The sequence below is a fragment of the Pelodiscus sinensis genome, chromosome 2 (assembly GCF_052426305.1).
Source record: "Pelodiscus sinensis isolate ZL-2025 chromosome 2, ASM5242630v1, whole genome shotgun sequence".
Lineage (NCBI taxonomy): Eukaryota > Metazoa > Chordata > Testudines > Trionychidae > Pelodiscus > Pelodiscus sinensis.
This window is the reverse complement of record NC_143053.1, coordinates 168,894,792-168,921,990: the sequence shown is the minus strand read 5'-3', so window position 1 is coordinate 168,921,990 and position 27,199 is coordinate 168,894,792. Positions and strand designations below refer to the sequence as shown.

Below are 27,199 nucleotides of genomic sequence, written 5' to 3'. Positions count from 1 at the left end.
ATGAAAAATGCTACTTACAGACCTACTGAAATGAAAAAACAGACCGTTAGACTTTTGAATTAGAGTTGTTACAAATGAACCAGCAAATGAATAGTAAAGATAGCTATGGTTTGTTGACATAAGGATGTATACTTTGTATATTTTGACGTGATATTGACAATTTGTGTTTTAACAGTTTATAAAAAATAATTTTTTGAATCTTAGCATCAATTTCATTAAATAACTGTCTGTCCCCTATAATTTCCTGCAACTAGGAAAAGTTGAATTGATAAAAATCTAAAAAAGCTTTAAATAAACATTGATATTATCAATAAAAATTATACAAAAATAAAAGTTCAGTTCTGCGAAACCTAGTTATACCAAAGTATGAAAGTTCTGAAATGTCTCAAAATTGCAAGATGCAGATAGCAATTTTAGTTATGTTGAACATCTGCTTAACGTCGGATGGGTCTGTGAAAAAAATCCTTTCACTAGGAGAGATTACATTTAGTTTCATTTATTTTATCTGGTCATAGTGTTTGGCCTAGCTGTGATATTAGGAAGAGATGCTAGTGTCTCCATCATCACAATTGTAGGTGGTTTTTCATTATAAACCCAATTTAATCATCACTTTCTGAACTTCAAAAACAATCAAATGGTCATAAAATTTGCATATCTGAATTTATGACAGAAGAATTCTGAGAGACTTTTCATGTAAACATGTAAAACATCAAGAGGCCTGAGGGCTCAAAAAATGAAGGTGTGTGTAATAATTTCCTGTCTTTCCTTGGTCCATTATAAGTCCTATACAGTTTGTCTATGCTTAGCAGATACCTTGCCAGGACTCTCTCTCTTGGGTCTTAACCTAACATGAGGTTGACAGATGTCCCTTTCTCTTAAGGCTTGTTTATGTTGAGATCAGTATTAAAAGTTCTATAAGAATGAGCAGCTTCTGAGGGGAAGGTAGAGAATCCATCTCCTCATAGCAGGACTATAGTCTGCAGGGAGACACTTCCATCTGTATGTACTTTACAACCCAAAGCCAGTGCCAGTGTTAAGTGGCATTCCTCTGTGGGTGAACAAGTTTTATAGCTGTAGGGAAGGGTGAGTGCCTTCAGCTGACAGGCCAGCTCCAGCAAAACAATGAATGATATTTAAATAAACCACAGCAGTTACAGAGCAGGTGAAAGATGGATGGGGAACTTAAAGTAAGGCTCTTGGGAACTCAGTGTGGTGTATAAGATTGGAAAACATATACTGATTATGTACTTTGTGCATGGAGAAACAGGTGAGGCCCCCATGGACTGTCAAAAACTGAGTGAAATATTAGCATGAATGGTACAGTGCTCTTGTTAATGGTTCCTTTGCTTACTATTAGCCTAGGCAGTAAGTTTGTGAGTGTTCAGGACTTCCTGACCATTGAGATTTGTTTTTCTTCTATGAATTCATTTTTCCATAACATAAATGTGTATACAAGAAAATGCATATGATTTCTTTAACAGCACAGCTCTTAGAGGAATATTTACTAAGTGAAACTACTCAATGTGAGTAAAGGTTGGAAAATCAGGCACGTTGTGATATAATGGTTATTCTAAATTGTATCTAACAGAGAGATACCTCAACATTTGCATTTCAGAGTCACAACAATATGTGATGTTTCCTGCATTGCAGATACTGCAGAAAACCTCATTTATATAAAACCCCTGTTCACTGTAAAAACCATAACAAATTCATCTCCATCATTATTAGACCAGCACATGGCTGGTTAGAGGATTGGGAAAGGTGTAGCATTATAAAACATCGGGCTACACCCCAGATGCAACTGACACATAGCACACACAGAGGATGTGTGTGGTGGTGGTAGTGTCAGGGTTCTTTATCTTCCTTTCTTTACAGTCTCCTGCAGCAGGAGTAAAGCCCAATTGGAGCCTAGGGTCCTTTCAGCCTTAGCAATACATTTGTATCCATTTACTTTTCCAAGGATGTTTCCACAAGGAAAACATCTGGAAAATTATTTTTTTTGTTTCATATGAAATCTGAATGAAAATGAAGTAAAATGAAAGCCTTTCGTGGTGCTTTTTTGACATTCATCCACTCCAGCTCATCTGTGTGCATGTATTTCTTTGCTTGGCTTGCGGGGGGGGGAGTGTTTTGTTATTTTCTTTACCATTTACATTAGATTTGTTGACTATCTCTTTAAACACACAAACTGTAAACGTTGAATTTTAAATGTGATATTTTTACTGATTTAAATCAGGTGATGGAAAGTGAGAAAGTTGTGATTCATACTAACAGAAGTGGCAGTAAATCATTAGTTCTTATGACTCAAGGAGGCATAAACAACATTTTGACCAGAATTTGTTCCTGTTTGTCTCAGTAATAACAACTGCTTACTCTTATAGCATCTTTCATACAAGGCTTTCAATGTACTTTATGTGTATTAATAAAGTAATTCTCACAAGATCCTGGTGAGGTAGTTAGGTTTCACCATCAATCTTTTACAGGTAGGGAAAATGAGTTAGAGAGCGATTTAAAGACCAGATGATTCAACTCTTAATTGAGTAAACCCTAATTCCCACTGGCTTCCAATTTTAGTACAAGTATGGCCAGTATAAGTACTACTTAAGATGGAATAGAAGCAGGGAGGACTGACAGAATTTCTGGCTCCTGGGCAATATGTATGGAGGCGTGGCTTCATGCTTGTGGAAGGGGTGGAGCTTCAGATGGAAGAGAGGAGGTTGGACAGCCAGCCCTCAGCACCACCCACACCACATTGTGCCTCCTTCACAAAACCTTTAGTGCCACCCAGAGCATGCTGCTTGTGGCACTTAAAGGGCCCAGGACTCTGGCCACCTTTGCTGCCGCATTAGCAGTGACCAGGAGCTCCAGCTCTTTTGACTCGCTGCCCTTCCGCTTCCCCTAAAGGCAGTTGCCCCCACCGCAACCCCCGGCAGTCCTGAGTAAGAGGGATTTAGCTTGTCCCTAAATGATTTGCCTAAAGCCACAGAGGAAGCTGGGAGTAGAATTCAGATCTTTTGGCTGTCAGTCCTGTGCTTTGAAGTCAAATACATCCTTCCTTTCATGCTGGCACTCCTGAGCCAGAAAGTCTCAGGATGGTTTCAAACCCATTCGCTTTGCATAAATGCTACCATGAATGTAAAATTTACAATTAGAGAAGTACATGTGATTTTAAATCACATGTTGGTTTTTGTTTTCAAGGTAGTGTTGATAACAAAGGGGAATTAAAATATTTTAAATTCATTAGTCCAGATTCTCTGCTATACCAGGTTTCCATTCTGTGCTACGAAGTGCCAGTCCATCAATGACCCTGTTAGAGCCCCTAACTTCTTACCCTTCCCTGGTTCAAGTTAGAGTGACTTACTTCCTCAGAAGATTGTCAGTCGAGGGTAGCTAGAGCACAGAATACTCTGGCCATGCGTCCATCCCACCCAACAGTCACTTACCTCTCCGGAGTCCTGACTGCATTGTGGAAAATCCTGTGCTAGATACTCCCACCTGGGGATGTTTCACCTTTGTACCACCAAAGTCTTAGTAAAGGAGAAGACTCGGACAGAGAATTTTCTTTTTGTTATAAAGTTTCAACCTGGATGCCTAAAATTAGGCTTCCAAAGCCAAGATTTTCAAATGTGATTAGTGATTTTGTGTGTGTGTGTGTCCATCGCTGGGTGTCCAACTGGAGATACTTTAAAAGTGCCAAATTTTCAAAAAGTGCATCTGAAAACCAAGCATTTTAAAAGTCTGTCCAGTTGGGATCCCTGAATAATAAAACACCTTATGTAATAATTACTTTTGAAAGTCTTGGCCTGTACCTAAATTTAAGTACCTTATTGGTACTCTTGATTTTCAGATGTGCTAAGTGTGCACCAATCAGGCCAGTTTATTTGGGCAACTAATTATGGATTGTGAGCCTAATGTTAGCCATTGAGGTTTGAAAATTTTGGCTTAAATTATGAATTCCTGTTTTCCAAATCCCACTGTAATTCCCCATAGATACTAATTATGGCTTGTTGTAATGGAACCTTCTGAAATAGTTCCTTCTCTAAAAGAATTCCACAACTGGCCCTTTGTTTGTATGCCATCCGCTGCTAGAATAAAAACACCTTCTCTTTTTGCTTTCATTATTTTCCAATACAGCTGATGAAAACATTTGAGATTTATATAGACGTATTTAGCAGCTGTCTCATATTTACTTAGTCTGTTAGGGATAAATTGAATTTGGGACTTTTTCCTCTTAAGAATGTTTGCCCATTAGATAATGGTAAAGGCATTTTTACCATAACTGTTAGAAATTATTTTCATTAATACTGTTTTCATTCTTTAATCTGACTTTTTTGTTTTGTCTTGGTTGGTGAGGTGGTTGGGTGTTGGGTCTTTTGTTCGTTTTTTTATTTTGTAGAAGTGAGTACAAAGGAAAAATTAAAAATAAACCAGAAAACATTTTAAATATCGTCATTATCAAATATTCCCACAGCAATTTAATTTGAAAGGATTAGTGAATTAAATGTCTAGAAATAATAACTACTGGTACCTGTCGACTGAGAGAAGCCCTTGCTGACTTAGGGTATGTCTACACTACAAAGTTAGTTCGAACTAACTTAGTTCGAATTAGTTAATTCGAACTAAGCTAGTTCGAACTAACGCGTCTAGAACTAAAAACTAGTTCGAACTAGCGTTTTGCTAGTTCGAACTAGCAAGTCCACATTGAGTGGACTCTGAACAGGGCTTAAGGATGGCCGGAAGCAGTGCCGGCAGGGCATAAAAGGAGGACTTAGAGCATGGAGATGCTGTCTCAGGCTAGCCGAGGGCTGCGCTTAAAGGGTCCCGACCCCCACCCCGGACACACAGTTCTAAGGGGTGCCCCGCTTGCAAAGAAGTTCTGGCTTGGAGTGCCCTGAGTGCCCACACTGGGCACATCACACCACTCGGCCATCAGCCCAGCTGCACTTGCCGCAGGCTGCCATCTGGGGAGAGGGAGTAATTGGGGGGCTGCAGGAGAGCTTCCACCCCCAGAAGCCCGCAGAGCCAGCCCAGTCCTCCCCATCGGGGGCTCATACCCCATTCCTCCCTCACCTCCTTCCACTTACCCTTCCTTAGCCCCCCTTCTTATTGATGTACAAAATAAAGATAACGTTTCTTCCAACATTGACTCTGTCTTTATTGAAAAAAAACTGGGGGAGACTGGGAAAAGGAGGTGGGAGAGGGGAAGAGAAAGGCTGGGAGAGGGGAGGGCAACTAACATGATCAGGGGTTGGGAACAGGTCCCAGATGAAGAGAGGCTACAGAGACTGGGACTGTTCAGCTTAGAAAAGAGGAGACGGAGGGGGGACAGGATAGAGGTCTCTAAAAGCAGGGGTTGGGTGGAGAGGGTGCATTCAGAAAAGTTCTTCCTGAGTTCCCATAAAGAAGGACTAGAGGACACCAAAGGAAAGGAATGGGTAGCAGGCTTGAAACTAGTAAGAGAAAGTTGTTGTTCTTGACAAAGCAAATAGTTAACCTGTGGAACTCCTTGCTGCAGGAGGCTGTGAAGGCTACAACTAGAACAGAGTTGAAAGGGAAGTGAGATAAAGTGATGGAGGTTGGGTCCATGGAGTCCTATTAGCCAGAGGGTAGGAGTGGTGTCCCTGCCCAAAGTTTGTGGAAGGCTGGAGAGGGATGGCACGAGACAAATGGCTTGGTCATTGTCTTCGGTCCATCCCCTCCAGGGTCCCTAGGGTTGGCCTCTGTCGGCAGACAGGCTACTGGGCTAGATGGACCTTTGGTCTGACCCAGTACGGCCATTGTAAGCTCAGGGCTCAGTGTCGGGGGTCTCAGTGGACCCCCTTGATTTTCATGCACACCTGGTCCTGGGTGGCCAGGCTGGCAGCTCTCCTGCCCTAGACGGCCACTTTCCTGTGCCTAGTGCGGAGATCGTGGACGAGGTCCACGATGTCCGCACTAGCCCAGGAAGGTGCCCGCCTCTTGCGGTCCAGGGCAAGCTCCCGGGAGCCGCCAGCCTGGTCCCGGCAAGAGGGGGTGGGCTGGGGGGCATCGGGTGGGTGGCTCTGTGCCGTGCCAGGTGCAGGGTCTGCTAGCTGAGTGCTGGCAGGCTTGCACCTGGCACGGGCACCGTAGCCAGCCCGTGCCCCTTTAAGGGGTCCGGGGCCGGGAGGGGGGCATAGAGTTTCCCTGGTGTTGGCCAGAGTGGCCACCAGGGAAACCTGGGGAGGGCTAGCCTCCCACTAGTTCGAACTAAAGGGCTACACAGCCCTTAGTTCGAACTAGCTAGTTCGAACTAGGCGTTAGTCCTCGTAAAATGAGGTTTTCCTAGTTCGAACTAAGCGCTCCGCTAGTTCGATTCAAATTCGAACTAGCGGAGCGCTAGTGTAGCACCTATTAAAGTTAGTTCGAACTAACGTCCGTTAGTTCGAACTAACTTTGTAGTGTAGACATACCCTTACCTATCATGTGCAAAGGTGGGCAATTCAGGAGACATCTAGATAAACTTCTAATGAATACTGGGAAGGTGTTCATGGTTGCAGCTGGGGTATAGAATACTAGGACTGGAAGGGACCTCGAGAGGTCATTGAGTCCAGTCCCCTGCCCCCATGGCAGTACCAAATACTGTCTAGACCATCCCTGATAGACATTTATCTAACCTACTCTTAAATGTCTCCAGAGATGGGGATTCCACAACCTCCCTGGGAAATTTATTCCAGTGTTTAACTACCCTGACAGTTAGGAACTTTTTCCTAATGTCCAACCTAAACCTCCCTTGCTGCAGTTTAAGCCCATTGCTTCTTGTTCTATCCTCAGAGGCCAAGATGACAAGTTTTCTCCCTCCTCTTTACGACACCCTTTTAGATACCTGAAAACTGCTATCATGTCCCCCCTCAGTCTTCTCTTTTCTAAACTAAACAAACCCAGTTCTTTCAGCCTTCCTTAATTAGTCCTCTCTCTCTCTCTCTCTCTCTCTCTCTCTCTCTCTCTCTCTCTCTATATATATATATATATATATATATATGTATGACTAATAAAGCAGGGGTGTATAGGAGAGAGGTCCTGGAAACATGGAGAATTCTTGGGTTCTTGACCTTGATGGTAAATTTCTCTGAAATTCTTCTGGACTAATAGTGGAGGTTTAACCTCACAAGGGGAAATTCAGCACCTTCGGTCATGGATGAGGAGGTAGTGTTCAGAAAAGGGGATTGTAATGGAGAAAAAACTTAAATACAGATATGGGCTGCACCTTAAAGAGATGGCTAGCACAGAAAATTAACAAGGTTTTGTAGATTATTTAAGATAGGAGCTGGAGGAAAGCTGACAAGGTTAAAGAGCACTCAGATTGCACAAAGATTTCCGTTAGGGAGGTCAGCAGCAAAAGGTATCTTTGTATTAAAGTGCTTGTAGGACAGAAATTACAGCAAAAAATTAAGGAGAGTGTGAGGGACTGAGAGGCGGGCCTGGCAGTGTGGGGTCTAAACAAGGTCTTTTTGTTCAATTAGCTCTGCCCCGTTTTACCTGCAGCCAATGCCAGGCCTGGAGGGAGAATAAAAGGAGGGAACGTAGCTCAACTAGAGGCTAACCAGCAAAGAGGCAGGAGCTGGTTCTGCCATCTGCAGGACCCAAGCCAGAGCTATCCAACCCTTCCTCCTGGCATAAAGGGGGAGAACCAGAAGGAAACTCCCACTGAGGAGGGGGAAATTGGACTCTTGGGGCCATGCCCCAAACTGTGAAGGAATAGACTCTGGTAAGTGGCTGGAAGTCCTACACCCCGGGCCTCCAGCTAACACCAGGACCTAGCCACTAGGCCACCCCTCTACATGGCCACAAAGGGAAATTCTGGAAAGCTATAACAGGGTGTGTGTCAGACTAAAGAGTTAAATAAAACAGAAGCAGATGGCCAACCTCTACCTCTCCTCTCATCACACACTTTCCCTGTACATATACAAATCCTGTAGATGTTCACATACCAAGGTGAGAAGTGTAAAACAAAAAATATATATATAAAATAAAAAAATCTAGAATTCTTGGCAAGGAAAGAAGACTTTGGCATAGTAGCATTATAGAAGAATAGTAGAAAGACAAAAACCAGTAGGATATTGTAATACCTGGCTATGAAGTATACAGGAAGGACAGATTAGGTCATAGAGCTGGGGGAGTAGCATAAGGGTTACACTACTGGCCCTCTGGTCAGGAAACGGATATTGAGTGCACAATATTGAGAGAGATCAAAGAATCAACTAAGTCTAATATGGCAGTAATAAAGGGTGACTTCAGCTGGTCAAGTGGGACAAGCTTTGAGGGAAATAGTTTCTCAAGTCATCACATTAAATGATTGCTTCTTTGGAACAGTTAGCTCTAGAGCAGACACATTGAGTGGCTATTCTTGACTTAGTCCTATGTATAACATAGGGATTTGTCTAAAATAACTGATGTTGACTCACAATGGTCACTACAGGCTACCAAAAGTCAAAGTGGGGACCACTGAATGAGTAAGTTCTATGTTATCTGAGGGATGCACAAAATTAAAAAGTTAGTCAAAAGTTTACAGTAAAAAATAAAAGACAAAAATCCTCAGTTCCTGCATGGGTAGAAGTTTAAGTATTCTATAGTAGAACAAAGGCACAAAAGAAGAAAACAAGAAAGGGAGTCGGGAAGCAGGAAATAATCTAGATTCTTTCAGGGTGGCTTTTTTTTTTTAGACAAACAAGTGTCCTTCAGAAAGTAGAAATCAAACTGCGTGAAGCCAAAGAGGCATAAATGATGTTAAATGGAATATAAGATGGATTATAGAAAGGCAAAGAAAGAGTGTAAAGATCAATTTGCAGAAAGAGATCCTAGTCCCTACCCCCAAGAAAATAAAATAACAAAATACATCAGAAACTTGAAATCTGCAAGGGCATCAGTAGGACTAACATGGATCAATTAAGGAGAGAGTAAGGATGCTGCAGAGAAACATGTTTTTTTCATTAGTTTGTACCACAGAGAATATTAGGAAAATACCTAGTTTACACCTACTCTTTTCAGTTCATGTAGATGAGATATCATTAGAAATTGGTATGTAATTATAAGAGGTGGTGGAAATAACTGATAAAGAGCAACAAGATACAAGCAAAGAGACCAGATTGCATTCAAGAGCTCCAAAAGAACTTACTAAAGAAGCCAGCAGTTAACAAAAATGTGCAATCTCATAAAAATAGCTATTTAAAAAATGACAAAAAGGAGATTTAAAGACAGGTGAGTAACATGATTAGGGGCATAGGAATATTTACATAGAGATTTGAAATATTTAGGACTATTGCATAAACAAAGAGAGGGGCTTGATAGAAATATACCAAACAACCGTGTTTCTGTTGACTCTTTGTGAAAATATAAGAACGGGGCCAGTGAATGAAATGGCGAGGCAAAAACATTTAAACCTCTTAATTTCAAACGAGTTAAACCCCCTGTTTAGAATATGATGTTATCAGACCACACCCACCTTATTTGTTTCCAGGGTAATTATGACTATTGTTCTTCATTTAGCAGATACAGGAACATGAATTATATTACTTCCCTGTGGTTTGGAGCTAGGAGTAATAATTACAGTTATCTACAGCCAGCTATTTTGTGGCTACAGAAATATGGAGTACGCTGTTACATCATTTCCTTTGTGCCTTCTCTTACATTTACAATACTATAAACTAGTAATATCAGAGCTCCTGCATATTTGGCGTATATGACTCTTTATTGAACACTGGGTTTTTTGTTTTGTTGTTTTTAAACGTGGGCTTTTCTTTCTGAGATTACATTTTCAAATTTGTCTGAATCTGGTACCTCCTGTGGTTGGTGTTGGAAAGATGCTACTGTGTGTCTCAAGTAAAAAGCCACTAAAATTTGAGACCTTGCTGTTCATTTATGCCTTGGAGGAAGGCCTCCCCATTGGACACTACTGAGCTATCACACCACAAGAAAGGGGGAGGTCCAGTGTAAGGCTTCTCTAGACAGCAAGACTGATAACCAGACTCACCTTTGCATGATGAGTATTATGGGACTGTGAGGCATCACGAACAGGATGCAGAACGAGTTTATAAAACTTGGAATTGCCGGAGGTGGACCATCAAACTGTTTTGGCAATAATGTTGCTAGTTTTGTGTGGACGTATTCCTGGATATTTAATCACATGATTTGATCTTTAAATAAATATTGTTTTTCAGTTCCTGGAGATACCAGGACAATCCTGGAGGGTTGATAACCCTATATGTCTGTGGTATTGGGGAGCATGTCTGCTTAAGCCATGTTTCAAGTGGTTTTTCAGCAAACAACTGCATGACTTGGTCCTACAAAAATAGTTCTCTGAGGTCAGCTGGATGACATGGACCTGTAGTGATTAATTGTCCACTTTCAGGGCAATCGAGGATTTTTTGATGCCCCCAGAGGGTGAACCAATCAGGATGCTGAGCATTATGCCAATTGGATTCCAGGACTGGGGTCTTCTGTCAGAGCTCAGTTCCTATTCTGACAGCATTTGCTTTGTCACTGGGAAGAAGATTGGCACTTACTGGCTCTAAAGAGCTTTGTGGAACAGGGTTTTAGACCCACACTTCCTGACATACCCCGAGTTCTAATTGTAGAGAGAGCCTCAGACTGTACAATGATAAGGAGCATGTATCAAAATAAAACAAATATGATACAGAAAAGCTAGGAATTGTACTGGTAATTGGCTTGATTATCAGAGATTCACAGGAACCCCAACTTCCATTGAAGTCAATGTGTATGTGCAGAATAGTTGAATGATCTGTTGTATATTTTATCTAAGTTCAAAGCTTGTTTTTGCTAATTAATAGGCCAAACTCACTTTTAATCATATGGCTGCAAGTCACTGGGATAGGCTTAATTATCTATATCACTGCAAATGACCTAAAACCTCATATTAAAAGAAAAAGAATGGTCATGTTTCTATAATATAAGGCAAAAATAGCAATGATGCAAAGCTTGCTTTTGATACAGGACAAATGGTACAACAAATGACACAAGTCAAAACATGTAGACGCCATGCTTTCATCTTAGTGAGAGACGGGAGGATGACACTTGAATTTCTCAGACTGCCACATTTCCATTAGATAGGACCTACATAGGGAACAAGTACAGTAATTCCTCACTTCACATGTGCCTGCTTAATATGTTTTCACGATAGCACGATTTTTTTTTTTTTAGGGAACATTTTTCAAACAACACGACCCCATCCCCGCAATAACATGATTTCTCCTAGGGGTGGCTGGCAGCTGCACGAGGCTTCCCCTGCCTCCCTGCAATGTGGCAGAGGTTTCCCGCTTGCAGCGCTGTTCCCCCTGACCTCCTCTAGCCGGACGCAAGGCATCTGGCCAGAGGGGATCACCGGGGAACTGCACGGCGAGTGGCAAACTTCTGCCACTTTGTAAGGAGGCAGAGGAAGCCCCGCGCAGCTGTCGGTGACCACCCAGTTGGGGACACCCAGCCGCTGGCTGCAAGCACCCTCCCCTGTCCTTCTCTTCCCTTCTCCAGAGCCAAACACCTCCCCTCCTGCTATAACCCAGTCCCCTTTCTCCCTAAACCTTATGTCCCAGTCCCAGCTGCTAACAAGTGCAGGCTGGAGCTGCGAGGGCACGTGCGCTTGAAATACCCCCCCCCCCACCTTTTCCATTATTTTCAGTGGGAAAATTGACCTCACATAACACGTTTTCACTTAGCACGATCATTCTCTGAAATGTATCTACCGTGTTAAATGAGGAATTACTGTACTTAACAAAGGGCTTGTCAGTCTAGCCAAAAAAGGTATAACAAGATCCAATAGTTGGAAGTTGAAGCCAGAGAAATTCAGACTGAAAAAAAGGTGTAAACGGTTAACAGTGAGGGAAATTAGCATTGGGGACAACTTTCCAAGGGCTCTGGTGAATTCTCCATCATGGGCAATTTAAAAATCAAAATTAGATTTTTTTTAAAGGCTGTGGTTTAAAATGAATTATTTGGGGGAAAATCCTATGGCCTGCTTGATGGAGGAGGTCAGACTAAGTGATAACGCTTGTCCCTTTTGGCCTTAGTATGTCCGAATCTATGAAAATGAGGTGGGATAAAATGGCTGATGCTAAAAGCCAGAAGATGACAACAGAATCCATCACGGACCGAGTCATCATCTTTGTGGATTTCCTCCTGATACTAGCTTCAACCACAAAATGATGAAAATTGGTGAGGACTCTGACCTGACATCTCCTGGGGAGGTGGCTCTGGGCTGGGGCTTGTAATGACAAGGGTTCAAGTGCAAGTCCCATCCCAACTCAGTCCCAAAGTCAAGTATCAGGAGCAGAGAAGGAAGCTGATTGCAAACCAGGCATTGCTGCCAGGTTTCTTTGTGCCAGGTCTGCCTTTGCAGAGTGCACTCTCAATCGCAGCTGGAAGGCACTGACTGTAGGGGTGTATAAAAACAAAGGGGGTAGTATTGGGAGAACATCTCAAGTGACTCAACCTCTTTGGTTCCTTTGACATTCTTATCCTTACTTTTTAGTATGTATTTAGCTGTGATCACACAAGGAGGCTTCTTGGGAAGTTTTATGTGCCATGTTATCGACCTTGAAGTACAAGCACATTTGAGGGCAGTTTCACTGGCTTCAGAAATGATCTCAGGCATTGTCCTGTCTGACTAAGTGAAATGGCAAGCAGCAGGAAGTTCAAATGTGTCACACTTTTAGTTCACACAAAGCTAGAAATATGGGGGGGGGGGGGGGGGACACCTCAGCAAAATAGCAGTAGACTCTGATATCAGGAAATCAACCATATTCAGAAAATCCAGGAATAAAGAAATTTGCAAAATAGTCAGAAACAGTAGTGCAAAAAAAAAAAAAAAAAAATCAGATGTATTGTATGCAAAACTGCTGCTGCTGCTGCTTTTGGTAAAGCTCCGATAAGTGGTGGTGTGACAGCTGCAAAAAAAAGGTCAAAGTTACTCTACCAAGAAATGTATCCAGACTAAGGTGAGAAACATTTTAAAGCAAGCACAGGGTGGCTCTGTTGGTTCAAAAATTGGCATGGAACAGAGCAGTTGGGGATGCAAGGAGAGTCTCTGGCAGCTGACTCAAATGCCACTTGTGAATCTAAAAACACTTTCAAATCATTTATTGAACAGCATGAGATTAGCCAGGACCATGTGTTTAACTTCGACAAGACAGGCCTGTACTGGTCCCTGCTTCCAAACAAGACTCTGTCAGACAGTTCAGAAAAACAGACAAACAATTTCAAATACAGTAAAGATCGGGTCACGTTGATGGCTACTGCTAATACAGGTGGGGATTTCTGTCTCCGACTGCTGTTCATTCATCTCACTGCGTTTGCAGACCTCATTACAGAAGCTCTACCTGTTCATTACTCCAGCCAGTGCTTGGATGAAAAAAAGGCTTTTTCTACATCTGGGTTTTTAAACACGTTGTTCCACTTGTGAAAGATTGCCTTACATCAAAATCTTTACTTGTCCAAGCTGTGCTACTGATAGATCATTTTCATCCTGCCATTGAAAATCTATTGATGGAAGATGGAAGCAGTTTGCCTCCAAACATCACAAGTCTCATTCTGCTAATGGATGGAGGTGTCCCGGAGAACATGAAATGTTGATACAAGCAAAATCTCTTATGTCAATTATTACTGGGATCAATGAACTATGAATCTTACACAGATTTTTGTAAAGCTCTGACAAAGATGTTGTGCTGAGTCCTGGCATTAGATCGGCTCAGAGCTGCATTTTGGCCAGATATTGTAACACATGAACCAGAAAATTTGGAAAATGATTATCATCAGACAGAAATAAATCAGCTACATTTTTTCTGAAGAGCGACAGCTTTTGGATATCATCAAGGAAGAATGGAAGGAATCACTAAATGTGGATAGAATGGGCTCAGACACCCTATTCTTAGTGACCATGAGATAACTGAGTTGGTATGAAAAACAACATAATGAGATAGTGACATTGACAGTGATGGTGACAAGGAGGGAGAAGGAACACCAAGCAAGTCCCACAAATGCAAGCAGAAGAGTACTAAAAAAGGCAAAAGTTTTCCTAACCTGTCACTTTGACCACATCATCCCTCTTTTTGCATTCCTCTACTGATTCCTTCTTCTATAATAGCAATGTAATCCACTACCACACTGATCACTGCATAAGAAATTTTAAAAATGGTTGGCAGGAGCTTATCTATATTTAGACTTCATTAACAAAATAAAGGATTTAAAGATTCTGATTATGTCATTAACATACCAGTGTTAGAACAATGGGAAAAATATAAATTGGTAGCCAGAGGGAATATACATATCAGCCTGGGATTTGGCATTAGACAAGCCATCAATATTTTAAGTTAATGTTACTTAAATATTTGTTTTTTGATTAAAAATAAAAGGGAAAAGCAAAAAATTCTGTTTGATGACAGATCCACTGAAGATGTACCCTTTTCAGAAATACGTCAGATACTCCTTCTAAAACACCTGCACATAGACCAAAAATGTATAGATTACACATTTAGCCCTCTTAAAGGATAATGGAACATTGGGTAGTTTGTTCCCTATTAAGTTCAAGAGCAATCGGTGTTCCTCCCCCTCCTTGTCACCATCATTGTCAACGTCACTGTCTTGTTATGCTGTTTCTCATACCAATTCAGTTATCTCAGAGTCACTCAGAATTAAATGGCAGAGGAAACATTTTTCTGAAGAGCAACAGCTTTTGGATATCATCAAGGAAGAATGGAAGGAATCACTAAATGCGGATAGATATATGTTACCCATAGGTCTTAATATCTTTTATATAAAGTAAATGATTAAAAAATTGGTGCTGTTTACTGGTATCTTTTGTAATATTTATATGCTTTATTTGAAAATAATTACTTTAAAGCCGAAAATACCCCAATAATGGGGCATATGAACCAATTCAATATTTATTCTGGCTAGAAATATGCTTACTGGGGCTTTCATCTATGGTTGCATTGAAGATGGTTTGGGGAGAGTGCCAATGAATCTGTAAATATACAGAGTCACTTATTAAATCCATGGCCCATCATGTCAAGTTACTACTCCGTATAGATTTAGTCCTATTAGCTGGCATATTTGATAGGATGGAGCTAAGGCTTTGTCCACTTACTGTCCACTCCCTGCCTAATATTATTTATTATTAATAGTAAAGTATTAGATTTCACAAAGACCTACAGTCCCATTGTGATGAGTGCTATACAAACACTGAAAAGAACCAGTCTCTAGTGCCTGAAGGGTTTAAAAGCTAAAGAGGGTGGGAACTCGTCTACTGGGAATTAACCCTGTACATCTGGAGCCAAGATCTAAATGACTGTACATTCAATAAGAATATCTGTAGTAAAGGCTTCTGGTGATTTCCTATAATATTACAACCCAGGGAATAAACTAAACAAAAAACAAGGTCAACATTTGCAAACTTAAGTACTTAACATGAGGCACAAGTTACCCTATGTAAGCACTTATTTGGATACATAAATATATTTTAGGTATCTAACAATAAGGTACCCCATTTTGACAATGTTGGACTGAAGCTAATTGACACTTTTTGGTGAATATATGTTTTCCATAATGTCTTTTTGTAACTGTCATAGTACTGATATTGCCCATTTTCTTCTTGACTCTACAAACTAATTACATACCCGGTTTATGTATGTGTTTCTAGGTGCTGCACAATGGACTTATCATGGAAATGGATCATCCGACAGTAGGGAAGATTGCTGTTCCAGGTTGGAATATTTAATTTTTCTTTCCAAATATAACTATAAAAAATGAAGTAATGTATCGTGGCATTTTAGTCTTGTGAGCAGATGTTTGACTTTCAGTTGATGTCTCTTCTCATGTTTGTTCTAATAGCAACTCAATGAGTATGTATTGGACCAGTTCATAAATTTCGTGTCTCCTAAAATATGAATATGAATTTGATAGTGTTTGAAAACCCTCACAGTAAGAAATATTACTATTAAACCATCTATTAGGCTAGTTTTTCTTACTTCTCCACCATCTTCTATAGGAGATGTGAATAGGCCTTTTATATATTTCTTGATTGAGAATGGACAGGCTGTTATAGTTGGCCTAAATCTTCTTCCAGTGACGTTAATGATACACATCTATTTCAATAGGAACCATTAGGTTCATGCTGAATATTCAAATCTTGATGATTTCCTACCCCTTTCTTTCTTACAAATTTACTTTTCCCCCTTCTGTGCAGAGCATCTTTCAGCTTTATTTTTATAATGTCATGTCCTTATGTAAAAACTGTTAGAGCCAAATGCCATCCTTTGATACATGAACCCAATTCCCATCAAAGTCAGCTTGGTTGAACACACATACCTGCAGGAAGAATTTGACTCATAAAGTTTCTCTTAAGTTGCACATCGTGGAGTCACATAGCGTTTCAGAAAAGACTTTTCTGAGAGGAATGAACCCCATAGCATTTTATATTTTCCCGCATGAATTATTTTTGGTATGTTTCAATTTTACTCATTGTCACACATTATCCCCCACATTTGGGTCTCACTGGATTGAGAAGTCTGGAAGAAAAATACTCTGACAGAAAAAAATTAAAATCCCTTTTGTCTATCTAAATTGAAAAGGCAAGCAAGGTTTTTGGTTTCAATTAAAAAACAGGTAGAAAAGCCTTACAGATGGCAACAGGAAAAGTGTGTAAATTTTCATGTTGCATGCAATATATAATCTATCTTTAGAAAGAAAATACTCCTTAAGGGGCACAGTTACACTGCAAGAAGAGAAAGGAGATGAAAGGAATGTTCTAATGTCTTTCAGCAGAGATAGAAAGCACTGGCAGAAAAGAAAGCTTTCACATAGGTAGGCTACAGTACTTCCAAACCCATTTTTTTAACGTTATTAAAACTCAAAAACTTGTGACAGTGCAGCAAAACTGAAATAAATCTTCTTATTCTCTAATGATTTGCCATTTAGATGGGTTTCTATGAAGGGCTTTTTGTATTAAAGCAGATGGCTGAAATGATCATTGGACAGTTGAACAGGAAAAGCAGAATTAATTCCTATCTTGGCATGGAGCAGGGGAAGGCAGATGAACAGAATAACACTGTACAGCTCTGCCCATAACTTGGAAATTATATTAAGAGCTTGATTACTATTGATGATAGACCTTAGGAGCATTCTCTGGTTCGATGTCAGTGATATATCTTTGACTTAGGGTGAAAACTGCACTAAAGTAACATCCTCAACGTTAATTTAAAAGTATTTTCAGGTAGTTTCCAGTGCAGTTATATTCTGCTGTTAGATAGAGACCACTTCGAGTAAGTGACTAGTTTCTACCTGAAGTTGCTGAAGTCAGATTTCAATATAGATGCTGGACAAGGCATTTTATATTTCAAAAACATATATTCATAATAGTATTGGGGAGGCTATGAATCAAGACCAAAAGGGAGTGACACTGTAACATACACACCTATTGGGGGTAGTGTACTGTCCCATGTAATGGCACTGAGACCACTTACAGAGAGAATGAGTCTGCTCTACAGTCTTAGCTAATAGCCAGCTGGTTTTTAACTCATTCCATAAAGACTCATCATGCTCCAAAGGTCCCTGCAGACAGCCTGGGGTCTGTCAGCATTACAACTATTGTCTCTGGTCCACATCTAGACACATTTTAGTAGATTAAATAGGTGAAGCAGACATCACACCTGAAGTTCTTGAGTGAGGTTAACCTTTTGTGTTCCTAAGTAAAGTTCCGAATGTAGCAACACATTTATTAGGTATGAGTACTCGTGCTAGAAGACTTTTATCATTGCATTTTGTGGCTAGCTTCTGTCTATTATAGTAAGTTGAACCAACACCCTTATTCAGATACCCTCAGATTGTGAATGAGTGCACACAGAGATGTGAGTCCTCATGTGCTGTGAAATCTTGGCTCCATTGAAGTTAATAGGAGTTTTGCCATTAACTTCAGTGAAACCAGGTTTTTCCTGTGAATTTTATGATGTAAGCTCATCTCTCTATCTTAATTATCTCTTGATTATTACTTAGTGCGATTACATTTGGGTTTCCATCCATTTAAAGGCAAGGTTCTGAATTCTTCCATCTTGTTGTAGTCCTCAGCTTGAGATGTACTGTATGTCAATGAGAGATGACGGGCTTTAGTTCTGTATGTTTTCTAATGCTCTTAACATACCTAAGAATTAAAACCACACATCAAGTGCTGGTGGAGGAGGTGCATTATCAGAAATATATTTGTAATCACTTGTGTTGCTTTTAGTCAAGATATAACTTACTAGTTTGGTATTTTCTACTTCTAGAAGGCTGGTAGTGCTATCTTTTTAAGGGGATCTTTGTGCATACATGTTTCTGCTATAATAAACGTATTGTTAGGATTTTTTTTCGAGATTTTGTTACAGATCTTAGCTACAGAAGAAGTAAGTTCTGAGTGAAGAGATGGTGTGCAAAAGGCTGTAATAGAATTAAAAAAGACGAATCGAAATATGTTTGGATTTTTGCAGGTTGGTTGTTTTCATCTTGTCTTAATTAAGACCTTCGTGCAGCACTCAGATACCACAACTATATGCCATTTAAGATCCTAGCGAGTTTGATGGATACACAGAGAAATACTAACAACCCTTTGAGGACAGAACAAATAATAGCAGAGAGAGGTGAGCTATAGGGGAAAACCCAGACCTCCCTGGATGGTACTTGGGCAGTCAAGTTAAAGTAGTGAACAGTGTTCAGGAAGTCTTGGAATCTGATCTAATCCTATAATCTTCTGGTGAAGAACATCAATTCATTTTCCACCACAGCAGCATTTTTCTCTTGATTTGTGAGAGCTACTGGGCAATGTATTTTTAATGACGATATAGGGGTTGGGGTATTAGTATATCTTATTTGTTTTTATGGCATGAATTATTGTCAAAATGTGCCAAGTTATGCTATATTTCATATGCGACTTTGAAATCTTAAATAACAAATTTTCTAGCATCTCCATTATCCAAGATAGAGTGTGGGCCTTTAAAAACTTGCCTTTTTACCTAAAAAGTTGCAAAATCATTTTAAAACCAACAAAAATATAAACTTAACAGACAAACATATATAGTCCACTTTATTAAACTTTTCAGGTAGAAACACTCATGAGCACTCTATTGTATGAGCTTCACAGGTCAGTTGTCCAATCCTGACACCATTGGCTTGAAGTTGGAGCTTTCCTTTTCCTAGATGAGTTTACTGCCAAGACTGATGAGCTCTACTTCACCCAGAAAGATTTATTTCAAGGTGGTCTTTATTTGCCTAGAAAATCCCTGTCATGAGCTATAAGTGGAATGGTAACAATTGATGCTTTATTTGTGCTACAAATTCTCATGGAAGCATTCAGGGAAAAAAGAAGGCAACTGAGTGTGGTCTTTTTGGATGTGGAGAACATGTGCAATTGTGTACCAAGAGGATTAGTTTGATGGAGTTTGCAATGAAGAGACATGTCAGAAGTATATGTCCATTGTGTCCAGGGTACATATCAAGGAGTGATTACTGTAGTCAAAATACATGGGACTGCCATAGAGAATTTCCAGTAAACACTGGCCTGCATTATGTTTAACACTAAGTCCCATTGTGTCTGCACATATCATGCATCACATATGTGTGAAACTTTAAAGAATGGCAACTTAGTTTTGAGTGAGCTGCATTTAGAGTGAAGGGGAGTGGTCCTATATATTGCATTCTGGCAGAGGCTTCCTCTAGCATATTGAGATTATCTGTGTTTGAAAGATGTGAAGTGGACAGAGGGCTGCGGATGGGAGTTTGAGAGGGAGCGCAAGAGAGCCTGCCACTGAACAGGCCAGCAGGTGAATGTACTAGCTTTGGTATGAATGAGTTTGCTTGACTGTTTGCATTTTGTTTCTCATATCAGGTGATTTCAGTTACTGTGGCAGTTGGGATTGTGTGTCTAGGAGCATTTGTTTCTTTGTTCCCTTGATTGCTTTGATTAACCTCACTCGGTCTTGTGATCAGCCTCCCCCGTGTGGCTAACAAGGGTGTAGGTCTGACCTAGGTGAGAAGGCTTTAAAAGCCAGAGGCAGAGTGACCAGGGGAGTAAAGCAGACAGGGGGCTGCAAACAGCGGAGCTTGAGGGGGAGTTCAAAAGAGGGAGAGTCCCAATATGGTTAGGAAGACGTGCAACACCTGTGCCAGCACTGCTCCTGCCAGCTCTTAATACATTTCAAAATCAGAAGCACAGAGGAGGGATCCAGCATGAGCCAGCACAACTCATTCCCTGTTCGCACCGGATCCTCCTGCTGCACTTCAGCCTTTTTACATTTAAGGCTGTTTCACAGCGGCGGGGAGGTGAGGGGGGGAGGAGGGGAGAGGACCTGGTGCGAGCCGGGAATCAGCTGGCCCAGCTTGTGCTGGATCCCCTACACTGAACTCAAGTCTTTAAAATCTATTAAGAGTCCGCCGGCTCTTAATGCATTTAAAAGGCAGAGCCACAGAAGGGTTAGCTCCCAGGGCCAGGAGCTAATCCCATTGCGGCTCCCACACTAATTGACTAGTCAATGAAAAATCCGTTGACTAGTCGATTAGTTGACTAAACTAAATTTAACATCCCTACTATAGACAAGTCAGTTTAACTTCTATGACAGAGAACATAATGGAGCAGGCAATTAAGGAATTCATCTGCAAAAATCTAGAATATAATGAGGTGATAGGTAACAGCCAGCATGAATTTGTAAAGGACAAATCCTGTCAAACCAATCTGATAGCTTTCTTTGATAGGAAAACAAGTCATGTGGATAAGGGAGAATCAATGGATGTGGTAAAACTAGACTTTAGTAAGGCATTTTATATGGTCTTGCATGACCTTTATATCAGTAAACAAGGGAAATACAAACTAGATGGGGCAACCATAAGGTGGGTGCATAACTGGCTGGATAACCGTTCACAGAGGATAGTTATTAACGGTTCACAGTCATGTTGGAAGGGCACAACAAGTGGACTTCCACAGGAGTCTGTTTTGGGACTGGTTCTGTTCAGTATCTTCATCAATGATTTAGATACTGATATAGAGAGTATGATTAAGTCTGCAGGTGATACCAAGCTGGGAAGAGTTGCAAGTGCTTTGGAGGATAAGGTCATAATTCAAAATGATCTGGACAAACTGGAGAAATGGCCTCAGGTAAATAGGATGAAGTTTAATGTAGACAAATGCAAAGTACTCCACTTAGGACATGTCTAGACCACAGGTTTTTTTTCTCAAAAAGAGATATGCAAATTTGGCACTAATTTGTATATCTTCTTCCGATCGCATTTTCAAAAGTGGTTTTTTCGAAAGTGAAAGTAGTCTGGACATGGGTTTTTTTCAGGAGGTTTATGCTGTTGGCCAAAAAAGGTGTTTTTTTCCCGAAAAAAGCACATCCAGACTACTTGCACTTTCGAAAGACCCGCTTTCGAAAATGCGATCAGAAGAAGATTTGCAAATTAGCACCAAATTTGCATATCTTCTTTTGGGGGAGGGAGGAAGTAGTCTAGACGTGCCCTAAGTGGAGTACTTTGCACTTGTCTAGACGTGCCCTAATTAGGAAGGAACAATGCATACAGGCCCTGCCTCTGTTCCCCCCCTTCTCTGAGGCCTCATTCTGCTCACTCCATCCCCTTTCCTCCCTCACTTTCACCAGGCTGGGGTAGGGAGTTGGGGTGCAGGTTCTGGTCTTGGGCCAATGGAGTGGGAGTGTGGGAGGGGCTCCTGACTTAGCCCAGGGTGGGGTATTGGGGTCTAGGAGGGGTTTATGGGTGCAAGCTCTTGGAAGGAGTTTGGGTGCAGGGGGACTCACATTTGGGGGAGAAGGTTGGGTGCAGGAGAAGGTTCAGGGCTAGGACAGGGGTTCAGGAAGCAGGCTCTGCCAGGGTATGATTTAACTGAGACAGCTTCCGAGTGGTGGAGCAGTGCAGTTAAGGCAGGCTTACCCCTGCCCTGGCCCTGCACTGCTCCTGAAAGCAGCTGGCATATACAGCAATGGCTCCATGTGCTGCCCCTCGTCTACAGGCACTGAGCCCACAGCTTCTACTAGCCACGGTTCCCCATTATTGATCAATAGGAGCTGTAGGACTGGCGTCTGCAGGCAAGGACAGCATTTGGAGACCCCCTGCTCTGCCTTTCTCTGGGGCTGCAGGGACATGCCAGCCCCTTCCAGGAGCAGCAATAACCACATGGGTAATTACTCCAGACACAACAGGTTAGGCATTTTAGATCTCACTACTCAAAGAATTATATGTAAGCATAGAGAGAAATGAAAATTATGAAATGCACAGACCTGTCAAAAACCAAAAATAGCTCACTTTGCAAGCAGTAGTGGAATTAACAACCCCCACCCCCACATACGTATGTGTTGGGTTGGGAGAGGAGAGTGAAGGACAGTGTGTGTTTGTGAGAATGACAGACACACACACAATGTGTGAGAGTGACAAGAGATTTGCATTGCCATGCTCCCTCCCTCCCCTTCTCTCTCTGTAGAGATTGGGTACAGAAGTGGGAGAGCAGGGATACCCTGACATCAGTTCCCCTACCCTCTTCTCCCTCCCACACCCTGCACAGCAAGAAGGAGGCTCCCAGGGGACAGCTCCAAGGCAGAGGGCAGGAGAAGCATGATAGTGGGTGGAGGGGCAACTGAAGTGCCAACACTTGATAGCTTCTAGGCCAAACCAATCAGGATCACCTGTCAGAGGCTCCAAGATCTACTGGTAAATCCCAATCTACTGGTTGGTGACCACTGTTCTAGACAGTGCTTGATCCTGCTGTGAGGGCAGGGGACTGGACTTGATGATCTCTCAAGATCCTTTCCAGTTCTAGTATTCTATGATGTATCCAAACTCATCTCAGTATTCCCTTTCGGAGCAGACTCAGCTTCTGTTATCTAACCAAGTCACTTTACACATGGGACATCTTTTCCATGAAACAGGCCAAATACTCCTCCCAGCAGGCAACACTTGAATCTGGGGCTATGTTCAAACTGATGTACACTGGGGCTATGTACACTGATTACCCAACACACACTGTAGAACTGTCCCCTTTTCCTGTGTTTCCTATCTTGTCATATGGATTACAAATATGCTATGTGAACAGAAGATTTTTTCCAGAATCATCCCATGCTTGCTTGTTATAGCCTAGGAAGGGTTACATCAGCATTGCTTCCATGACACCATATTGTTTTTTTCTGATCGCTTTTTTTCTGTAACCCCACAGTTACAGAAAAAGAAAGGACTCCTGGTTAAGGGACAGGATGGGGAGTCAGGAAATCCGGATTGTCTTCATTTTTGTGCCACAAACATCTTTGATGACCTTTGTCAAAATAACAATTACATATTTAATAGGAGTGTTGTGGGTCTTAAATTATTAACATTTGAAAAACACTTGGATATCTTCAGAAGGAAAGTGTTATTGAAGTATCAAATGCTATTTTGATTTATTTATTTTGCCCAGGAAAACAGAGCAGGCTGATTATAAAGGAGAGAACTGCTATGGGATTTCTTTGTATTCACTCAACTTGCCAGAAACCACAGACTGTGGTTAACTATTCCATCTCTTTTTCAGTTTTTTCATGTTGAGAAGGAATGGGGGAGGGAGATTCAGTAGGACTAGATATATGGTGGAGATTGTTCATTGAAAAGTGTTCTCCTGCATTGGGGGATTTTGCAGGAAATTAAAGCAATCTGCGCTGTAATACATTGTTTCCTGCAGCTAGGAGATCTCGCGCTACAGGAACAACAACAAAATAAAAAATCCCAGCAATTCTCTGCAAGAGCCCAGGCCTGAACTTCTGATCCTGTCTGCTTCTCATCACACATTCTTGGTGTATTTTTGTGCACGCGCGTGTGCATAGCTGATGCTGATTGAAAAATTTTAATTTCACTTCACTATTTATGGCACATTGGAGACAAACAGCTTCACCAGCATTACTGTTACCTCATTCACCTTTTTTAGTCATCAGCACTGACTGTTTATGTCTTTTACATTTGCAGAGCTGATTTCAATTTTGAGGAATTCGGTACCGTGGCAAGAACGCCTCAGAAATGATGTATGTCATTTCACTTGGCTAGCCTCAAAATAGTTTAAAAAAATCTTTAAAATATATATAAACAGTAGATTAGTACTGATTGCAAAACCAGAAAAGAAGTAGTGGGAATGGTAAGGAAAATATTCTAAGTTTGGGGATTATTCAGAAAAGTAAAACTCTCTTTTTCAATTTGGAATGTGATAGCATTTCTTTTAAAGTGAAGAATAAATAGCAAATCTCCTTACTCCTCTAGTATGCGTTTTCTTTGCATTTTTTAAAGTGGTTTTTATTTGTTAAAGGTGCAATGGCCTTTTTACTTTAATCAATGTTTTCCCCACATACTAGGGAAGAAGTGGTAACCTGCTTCTTACCAATGCTGTGATTTCCGTTCTTGGAGACTATCACAAAAGGAACACCCACTTTTCCCTGAATCCAGATTGGCTGTGCATGCATCCTGTGCATCATTACAGCATGGACTGGAACCAGGAATTGTGTATTCTGCAGACAGCTGTTGCGTCCACTGAGCCAACAGTGAGTCTGCCCATGGGCTAAGCTGGTCTCAGCTGGAAGCTGCTCTTCGCAGATCTTAGAGAGTTTTTATTTAAGTTTCTCTTTAGGTTACGTACTGCAAATACTCATTCACTAGCCCATTCATTTATAAGCCCATACTCATTCACTAGCCCATGATGAAAAGGTAAAAATGGCAAAGTGCTATGACCATTTCATAAGCTGATCCTATATATCAGAAGATGGCAAACTTCAGTTCCTGGCTCATCAGGATAAGTTGCTGGTATGTGAGGAAGTTTTGTTTACCTGCCAGCATGGAGCTCTGCAACTTCCAGGTTCCATTCTGCGCCAACAGGACCAGCGGGAAATGCCGACTAGCACGTCCCTCAGCCACACCACTTCTTGCAGCTCCCATTGGCTGGGAATGGCGAATCTCTGCCACTGTAAGCTGACGGGCTCCATTCCTACAGATGCTCTAAGTAAATAAACCTCCCGACCTACCAGTAGCTTACCCTGACAGGCTTAGGGCCAAAGTTTTCTGATCCCTGTTGTCAATCAGCAATGATGGAATGTCAGTTCTGGACTCACATCTAAATGTACTGAATTTTTATTTTTATTTCAATTATATCTGCATGAAATTTGACTCACCCATTTCACAAAATGTAGACCTTACAAGTCAATCAAAAAAAATTACAATGAATGATAGTACTGGTGTTGGTCTGCTACTGTGTAATTTTATCTCTTCCTGCACATCGACCGCTGGACCGCCTAAGTCTCTAGCCAATCTGGAAATATAATGCACAGAATCGATGAAATATGTATCAAAATTTAAATAGCCTGCTATCATCACAGACATGCCAATCTACAAGGCTGCTTTGAAATAAACAAAGAATTATTATAATTTGACAGTGATAAAGCTGGTGACATTCCTCTATAAAGTCCTACAAAATCTATACATAAATTATTGTATGAGATTTTTGAACCAATATTTAAAATGAACAATGGTGAAATCAAAAGAAAATGGTCTGCTTATGATGCAGTGTTCAAACTGAAAGTTGTTTAATATGCAGAAGCAAACAGTAGTTGCACTGCTGCTTGTGAATTCTGTATAAATGAAAAGCAGGTAAGAGAATGGCTAAAAAAAAAAAAACACTAAAATATATGCCAAGAAGTAAGAAAAAATGTTCAATGAAGTGCGTTTCAGTTCCTGGGCTGGATAAATATCTCAATGATCGTGTTGTTGAATGTGACAAAATGGGTACTTCATCACTTGAACTGGAATTCATCTGCATGCTCCATAAATATGGAAAGACAACAAATACAAAGTAAAGTCATCAATGTTTGCCACATCAGCAGGTTTGTGGACTTACTTCATGAACCATCATAGTCTCTGTTTTCATCAGCAAACAAAAATAGCACAAATGTTGCTGAGACCTGGAATTAAAAATAAAATCTTTCCAAAAGTTTATTATAAAACATCTAAAGGCATATGCATTTGAGCTGTCACAAATAAGACATATGTATAGAACACTGATGACATTTGATCTACCAAAAAACAGAATGGTAATTGGTGTTGGTGAAAAAGTAACCACCTGTTATGAAAAAAATATATTTTACAGTGGTTTTATCATGTTTGGCCAATGGATCAAAGCTCCCTCCTGTTATTTTAAAAGAAAAATTTCCTGTGGGTGTCGTCATATGCACACATGAGAACGGATGGACGGATGAAAGTGGGACTATTGCTGGAAAAAGTGAATAAGAGACCAGGAGCATGTCTCAAGAAACCTTCTACAGTTGTTTGGGATATATTCAGGGCACTCAAGACAGATGAGGTGAAATATGTGGCCAAAAAACAAAACCCCAAACCTACTTGGACTGTAATATCTGGAGGCTTAACTTCTGTTCCGGAGGTTTAACTTGAAGTCTGTTCAACAAACCCTTGAAAGATAGCCTATGTAAAATGTGGTCTGACTTGGATATACAAGGCGAAGTTGACAAAAAGTGGGAATTTTATGAAGCCTGAAATCAATGTGGTTACCCAGTGAGTCAAGGCTGCATGGGAGCTCATTCCCTTGGAAATGATACAGCATTTCCAAAATTATTTTTCTATCAGTAATGCACTTGGTGGATCAGTAGATGACGCCATATTTGCTGATAGCACAATGGAGGCTGATAAGGAATCTGAGTCTGAGGACAACATTGCTGTCATCTACAATGACAATGCAGGAGTAGCTGTGACTGAAGCTGAGTTTAACGAACTGTTTGATGACTTGAAGACTGATTATGACTTGGAAGGATTTTAAGATTTTTTTAAAATATGCTCAATATAATGATATGCGACTATGGACTATAATATTGAAGGTATGTAAATACATATTTTTTTCAATTATTATAACAAGGTTTTCGTTAGTGTACTGTGACAGGGTCAGAACAGAAGGCTATAAAAAAATAGTGGAGGGGAGATCTATAAGCCTCAGACTGAGGAGATCTCTGTTCCCAGATTAACAGAGAGAGACTGGTTTAGAACCAACAGACGCAAGCAGGAGCAGTGGAACACCTGGGCTAATTGACCAGGCCTGCAGAGTCAGGCCAGCCTAGGCTAATTAGGACACCTGGGGTTAATTAAGAGAACCAGTTCAAACTGGGTATAAAAGAAGCTTAGCCTACAGTTGGGG

General features: G+C 40.9%; 1 protein-coding gene across 3 annotated transcripts in view; it reads left to right on the top strand.

Annotated features, from left to right (window-relative positions):
* Window positions 1-27,199, top strand: part of SUGCT (succinyl-CoA:glutarate-CoA transferase) — a 477,897-nt gene that overhangs the window by 398,865 nt on the left and 51,833 nt on the right. For all 3 annotated transcript variants that reach the window (XM_006124080.4, XM_089776539.1, XM_006124079.3), the window contains one exon: window positions 15,665-15,728. In XM_006124080.4, the coding sequence (XP_006124142.3) occupies window positions 15,665-15,728 (64 nt within the window). The remainder of the gene's footprint in view (window positions 1-15,664; window positions 15,729-27,199) is intronic.